This window comes from Megalops cyprinoides, chromosome 19, assembly GCF_013368585.1.
Source record: "Megalops cyprinoides isolate fMegCyp1 chromosome 19, fMegCyp1.pri, whole genome shotgun sequence".
Lineage (NCBI taxonomy): Eukaryota > Metazoa > Chordata > Actinopteri > Elopiformes > Megalopidae > Megalops > Megalops cyprinoides.
This window is the reverse complement of record NC_050601.1, coordinates 8,221,390-8,228,730: the sequence shown is the minus strand read 5'-3', so window position 1 is coordinate 8,228,730 and position 7,341 is coordinate 8,221,390. Positions and strand designations below refer to the sequence as shown.

Sequence of the window (7,341 nt, the reverse complement as noted above, 5' to 3'; positions counted from 1 at the left end):
TATACACAGACCTGGTTTACTGTTCCCTTTCCATTCATTACCTGTGCTTTAGAATGCATTGATCTACATTAATATAAGCAATGCACTGCTTCATTGACAATATGACAACTGACACAGAACTGACACAAAGGTTTATTTTTTCTTTAGACTGCAGCCTTGTTTTTAGTGTTAGCTCAGTACTTTAAAGACAACTCTTGGAGAATGAACTGAATTTAATTCTTTTATTTTAAACGATTTAAATATTGATATTTTTTCTAATGTCTACATCTGACTGTGAACACAAAACACAGATATCAAAACAAATTCAAACAGAACAATCAAAAACAGCCCTGTTAATGTCAAAACACTCCTGTGTAAAATCAGCAGGAAATTGCATTCATACAGACCACATTATTTTAGATATTTCATGCTGGACAGACACTAGACATCAGCTTGCTTACTTTACTAAACATGACACTGTGATTAGTCAAAGAGACATTTAGAACAGAAAAAAGAAAATGTGTGGAGTCTGAGTAAAGTTTTCCTGAAGCACAATAGTTCACAAAGTATTACTTTGTTTTAAAATTATTGTGTAATAAGACATAATGGTAAGTAAATAGCAGGGGTTGCAGTAGCTCTAAAAACTACATGTAAAGTGTTACAGGTCAGACATCCTGAAAATCTTCTTTAAATTGTGAAATTAATATCATGAGATCATGATCTCTCACAATCTATAAATGTGAAGGTCCGACCCAACTTTCACAAAACCACTCTCACATAAACCAGACAACAAAACAGTATGACGGACACACCATCACCTTATTTAATCTCTGTGAGGAACAATGAATGCAACTGGACAACCAACAGGGTCTGGCTTCTGTTTTGTTCCCAGAATGAACCTTTTTATATTACATATCAAATCCAATATTTTCCGCAAAGGGAAGAATTTAAAGTTGTATTGTTATTTTATGCCTTGTGTAAACTGTGAAATATAAACATATCACTTACATTACTACAGTAATCTCACATTTAAAAGATTTAGGGGTAGCACATGGTATACAGATTAAACAAAGCTCTGAAATAAAATAAAAATCTTATTTGATAAATCTATTCAGATTCCAAAATGTACAATGTCAAGCTTTAACAAGCTTTTTTTTTTTTTTTTACAAAAAGGAAAAAAAATCATTCATTGGTAATAATATTTTCCAAAAATACTGAATGGCTTGACATGATTTTTAGATAAAGTGAAATGGAAAAATGAGAGGGAGCACTTACCCCATATAACTATGATTACAATATGGCTTATCTGCAAATTACATTCAAAACTTGCTGCTTCTTCACATTGCATGTAGTATATGAGTACATTTAATAATGAACCTAAAATATTGAGTCAATGAAGAAATATCTGAATACTTGAAAATGACAAAAAAGTCAAAACTAAATTTTTCCAGAACTTCTACAAAGCTGTTATCCGATTCCCTATTTCCAAATTGCTGGCCGTACAGTGGAATATTAAATGCAGATACATCAATTGTTTGGTAATATGGAGACATCTGAAAACACTGAACACTAAAACTTTGTGTTATTGCCATAATCTGTCCTTGAAACCTGTAATTACACTGACTAAAACATACTAATTCAAAGTTAGAACAATACAAAGCTGAGCTTAGGATAATCGAGTTGCAAAACATAATGATATGCCACCATAATACAGCTAATCACACTCACAAACGCAAAATTTCACAAGTTCAGCACAGCAGTGAATATCATTAACATTTAACCATTTACTGAACATGATCCACAACACTGGCCTGTTACAATAAAGATGTGGTCAGGAATGGTATTCAAGACTTTGTAAACATGAAAACGTAAACTTCGCAAAGCAAATCTTTACATTACACCATTTGTACATGCATAACATTCAAGGGGCCCTGAACTTTAATCTGAGGCCAAGCTGAGGAAACCTGATACTTACTCAAATGTAAAAAGATTTTGGTAATCGGTAGTTTCCTGACTGCACCGATGGGTGGATATGAAATAAATGGGCATGCCCATTGTGATTCAAAGCTCTACATTAAATAATATACAATCATCAGGGTTTGAGCTTTTCTAAAATGGAATCATGACAAATTAGTTTAAAAACATTACATGTTCCTTTTAACAATTAATTTTACATCCACTGTATTTCCTAAAAAAAACTGTAAAACATTGCATGTTGTTCTGCATAGATTAAGGGTTGACATAATGGTCAGTTTGAAGTATAAACATGACTAATAAGAAAATATGAACCAGAAGAGTTTTACCATTTCCTGTTCTGACTGAGATTTCAAGAAAGCCATCTTTTTTATTGAGATGTTTCCTTCAAATCATAGAAAAGAATTAAACAGGCTGATTACAGCTAATGATTTTATTATTTTTTGTGCAATTACACTTCAAACTCAAACTGGTTTTGTATGACTGCAGACTCAAAAAGCAGTGCTGGTTTAAAACTGCTGATGATGGTATCAGTTTGGTCACACATAAGGTACAAGCACAGCTGATCTATATGCCTATGATCATAACATGTACCATTACAACTCAACACTAACTTAGCTGAACCGCATTACATCACCTGACCATCTAAACATTCAGCAGTGGACATGTCAGCACAGTAAATGAACCACTTACTCTCAGATAGAACTGTATGAAAATACATTGTGCTTTAAGTACCATTTTCCCCAGTAACATATGGTACACTAAAAAGCATTACCTGTAGTCAGCTGAATATAAATGAAATCAGTATTATTTATGACCAACCACATTAAGAGTAAATATTTTGGAGACAACATCTTTCAAACAACTCTTGTTAGCTGCAAGATGTTTTGTAGTGTTTCATGTAGTAATAGGTATCAGTGGCTATTGTTGCATTAGTGTTTTGGACCCACTTACATATAAAGTGAGCACAATGCAGAGACAGACATCTACAACTACAACAGTGCAATCGCGTCCTATAAAGAGCCTGCTCATCAGAGCACAAACAGGAATCACCAAAACAGACAAAAAAAAAATTCCAATTAATTATTTCTCTTGGTCTCCTGTTTCAACCAGGATAAGACAGAAGCAGATTCTCAGAACATCGCAGACATTTTGTTCCAGCATGTGACACATTCAGGCCTATATTTTGTACAGGAAGCTGGGAATGTAGCTAACGCAAAAGACTGGCGGGCCGACCGTTCTGCTAGGCCCCTGAAGGTAGTAGTGTTTTATGAGCTCAGACAGGAACTGGACCATTTTACTGTCCTCTTCATTATAGCCTAAATGCTGCTGCAGGAAGGCGGTCCTGCGGGATGCCACAGAGACCTGGTCTTCGCTGGGGCTGATGGGAAGGTGGAGGTGATGACAGAAGGTGTAGAGGAAAGCCCTGGAGCACAGTTGAGTGAGCAGGCACTGCACATGCATGAAGTAGGTGCTGCCACGCTTTATCTGGGTGCGGTGGTCTGCCATCCGACCAATCAGGGCTCCTCGGTACGGTGGGCAGCGCAGAGTCTTTTGGTCGGTGTCCAGAATGCTTATGTAGCGACTGTATCGGTTCAGGGAGTGGAGCATGCTGGAACCTGTAGGAGAAGCCATCCTGGCAGACCACACAAAAGGAACACTGAGCTGACATTCAAGTTTCAGGTGTTCAGGCAAGAGTAGACAGAAGAATTTGGCCCCCTTATGAACCACAATGTTATCCTTCATGAGCTATGCATATTTGCATATTCAGATCATAGGATCTGATATTAATATTTTTATTTGATTTGCACTCTAAAAGCATCAGCTACATTAAATCATTAAAAGAACAGAACAAAGCCATTTTAAGATCACATTCTGTGTGCGTTCTCACGCTGATCATGACACATCACTTTCACACAGGCGAGGGTGCTGCCCATCATTCAGATCTATATTTGTACTTTGAATGCAGTCCTTGAGATACTTCATATCCCCACTGAGCAGCAAGCCTGCCAGTGTTCTTTTCACAGCACTGTGCTGCTGTCATCACTACCAGCCTGAACTCAGCTGAAGGTCAAATCTGTGAAACAACTAAAAAAACTGTTCCAGAAGGCCAGAATATACTTTCACTCGTGGCTAATAATGAAGTCCTATTGACCCTTCTGTTCCTGTGAATAATTATTCTAAGCAATATAAAGTATTGTAATAGTTGATTCAGGCTTAAAACATGCTTCAAATGATTTTAACACTCCACTTAAAACCCTGACATGCACATTGAAGTTTCTTGCAAAGACTGTTACCATTTGAAGAGTTATGTGAGCTGTAAGGGAACAATGGCTTTTTAGACACACTGATGACTTGAGGTGTAAAACACAATTCTGTGCTTATGGGAACTAAACTACAGGCAATGAGCATGACAGGCAGACAAGCAGAGGCTGTTAGCTACAAAAACAGGCACACATAGGACCATTTCATTAATCCCATAGTATTAAAATATGCCCATGCTCTCAGATCTGTCAATTAATGTACATTCTATATGGATTTTAATTCAAAGTGTTTTACCTGTGAAGGCCAATGAGCTTCCAGTTCTGCAGGTCTGTCAGCTGGAAAGGAGATGAAAGCCAAGGCTGGACTGTTTCACCATATTTCCCAAGATTGGGCACAAAGATGGATAGGGCATTCACAAGCTTTCTCACTGTCCTTTCATCAACTCCCAAGACTACCAAGGTCCTTCCACTCAGAAGGCAGAATATAGCTTGCTGGGCAAAGGGGTACTGTCTGATGAATCTCAGAGCATTCTGTCCTGCTCTTTTCTTCTGCTTCACAGTAAGGGAGTTGCCGTACAGAAAAGGAGACGACGTCCTGTCAGAATTAGTGGAGGTACTCATAAAGCTGGTACTGTCAGACACGTCATCCAGGTACATTCTGGAAATCTCGTCGGAGAGAGAGTCAGGGTTCTGCTCAAAAGGTGAGAGTCCCGTTGAAGGGCCTTCTGCCAAGGCTGTCGCACTAAGAGTGAAGTCTGCTTGCAGGGTGGAGTCCCTCTGAAGGCAAGACTGGGGCTCCTGCTTGATCACTGCGTCTGCGCAGCACTCTTGTGCCAACTCGGGGGAAGGCTCTTCATAAACAAGTCCTTCCTGCCCCATGCAACAAGCTGCATCTACCTGGACCACTGTCCCCGTTTTTAAAACACCGTTGTCCTTCACTTCTTGACTCAGGACAGGAGATTCCAGTTTATGAGCCACATCTGTGCAGACCTTCACAGTGGGCTCCTCTTCATAAATGGCACTTTGGTAGGATGCTCTTGGGCACTCGGGTACAAGAGAAAAAGTGGCACTTGGAACCTCAGCACTGTCATCACTGCTATCACTTGCACTTACAGTGTTCCCTCCAGCAACTTCAGCACACTGTGGCTGAGGATCAGCTGAACTATCTGAACTTTCAGGAGGCCTCTCAACATGGAGGGCTGTCTCAGGTCCAGTTACTTCACCACTGTCGGCGCTGCTTAGGCTCCCTCTCATTTCAGCATCAGCACCTTCATCAGAAGTCTCCTGTGTGAGGTCACAGGGGCTGGACTCAGTCAGCTCAGCTTCTTGAAGTCCTTCCTCACTAGTTTCTGGTTCCATTTTAGTGTGCGCTCCCTCAATACAAGAAGTATGGGACTCCAGGGTCTCTGCCTCATCTGGTACAATGCAGATAGGTGGCAGGTTGTCAGTGGGAATAAGATTCCCTCCGCAGAATTCCTTCAAAGCCTCCTCTTCTTCCCAGTCTTTGTACTCTTCAAAGAGGAAGTTGGTGATTTTCTGTTTTTTCAGCAGAGCCTGGTCAATCTGCTTGGTATAGATGTAGCACAGGTCTCCTCGGAAAGTACTCTCAATCAGCCTAAGCTGATCCATTGTCTGGTGGAAGAAGTATAAATCACAGAGCTCCTCGAGCGTTTTCAGGCGCTTATCAAAACATTTTGCAGACTTTCCTTTTATAAGCTGAGGGGTGTAAGAGGGTCTGCGCTTACTACTAATGATCTCTGACTGATCTTCTGGGTTGGATTCATTAGATGTGGATTTCTGGTCCACTTCATTTGAGTCAGAGGGCTTGACTGAGTCATACGGCAGAAACTCACAATCTTTCCTCTTTCTGTTTGGGTAGGACGTGATTTGCCTCAAAAGGTCTTTATGCTCATATATGGATTTTTCAACATTTGCTAGTTCATTTGCTTTCTCAATTGCTTGTGTTGAATAGCAGCCAGTGTTCTTCTTCTGCAGCTCTGTCTCTTTATGCAACACAGTTCTGGTGTATTCAAGGTCCTTCAATTTCTTGATCAGCTCATTGGCAAACGCCTTCCGGTTTCCTGTTTTCAAACACTCGGAGGCCTTGGAAAACTCAGAGGAGAGCTCTTGAAACTGCTGCATGATCTTTCTCTCATCCGCTGAGATGTAGGCCATACAAAAAGGCCTTACAAAACCCCGAGCTTCCAAGTCATAGAGGGTGAGATGGTGAACGTAAGCAAACGCACCTTCTTTTGAATCCCCAAGCACAACTTTTGAGTCCTCAACAAAATTGAGTTTTGGGTAGTTAGACCCTGGAGGATGTCCCACGAAAGAGGCTTGGTAATCCACAGACATAATCCGCAGAGAGAAGTAGTTGAGGTCGAAGGTGCCACAAACTTTGGACTCATCTGGGATGGTAAGCAAAGGCTGTGGCCCGACTTGTTCTGAAAACTCAGAGATGAGGATAAAATCCTTTGAGAATTTAGCATAGGAAGTCTTTGACCACGGATTTGAATTTCCAACGTGTGTGAAAAGAGGCACAGAAAATTCTTCTGGGAGTAGGCATGGATCAACATACACCTCCCCAAAATCATCATCTTTGGTAAATGCCACCAAATCAGGCGAACCAATCATACTGCCTGTATTTTAGGAATGGCATGGGGGAAAAGGTATCATCCAGCAATTTTGAAGGCTGTCGTCACATATTTTTTCCAGTAATGGACAAACCTAGTTAGCTAGCTAGCTATGATTCAGATGCTCCGTTGCCAGTCTGATGTCATATAAAAATAAATATATTATGACATATCATTTCGCAAGTCCCGTTTCAATACAACTTAAAATGCTATCGTATAGCTGGTTATGTCTGACAGTTACGATCTCAAAACAAAAGCAATTAGCTAATTAGCAACGGATGTCAACAAAACGCACCATCAAGCAGATGCACACACACTCAACGTACAGAAAACTAGTAAACGTTAGTCAGTCACTTAAGATCCCATGCCATGCCAATTTAGCTTCACCGTGGCGTTTCAAAGCAGGAAACACTAAAGCAAATGACCCTACATCCCTAGCAGGGAAGTCAATGCAGTACGTCTTGTGAGATGCCAACATTATGAAAAAGCAG

The 7,341-nt window shown here is 40.2% G+C and overlaps 1 protein-coding gene across 1 annotated transcript; it reads right to left on the bottom strand.

Moving 5' to 3' along the window:
* Positions 1 to 1,562: 1,562 nt before the first annotated feature.
* Positions 1,563 to 7,329, bottom strand: smcr8a (Smith-Magenis syndrome chromosome region, candidate 8a). The gene is made up of 2 exons (XM_036553604.1): positions 4,513 to 7,329; positions 1,563 to 3,589 (listed from the first exon to the last, which is right to left on the bottom strand). Exons 1-2 carry the CDS (start codon positions 6,849 to 6,851, stop codon positions 3,133 to 3,135), a joined length of 2,796 nt encoding a protein of 931 aa, XP_036409497.1. The 5' UTR covers positions 6,852 to 7,329; the 3' UTR covers positions 1,563 to 3,132.
* Positions 7,330 to 7,341: the final 12 nt, after the last annotated feature.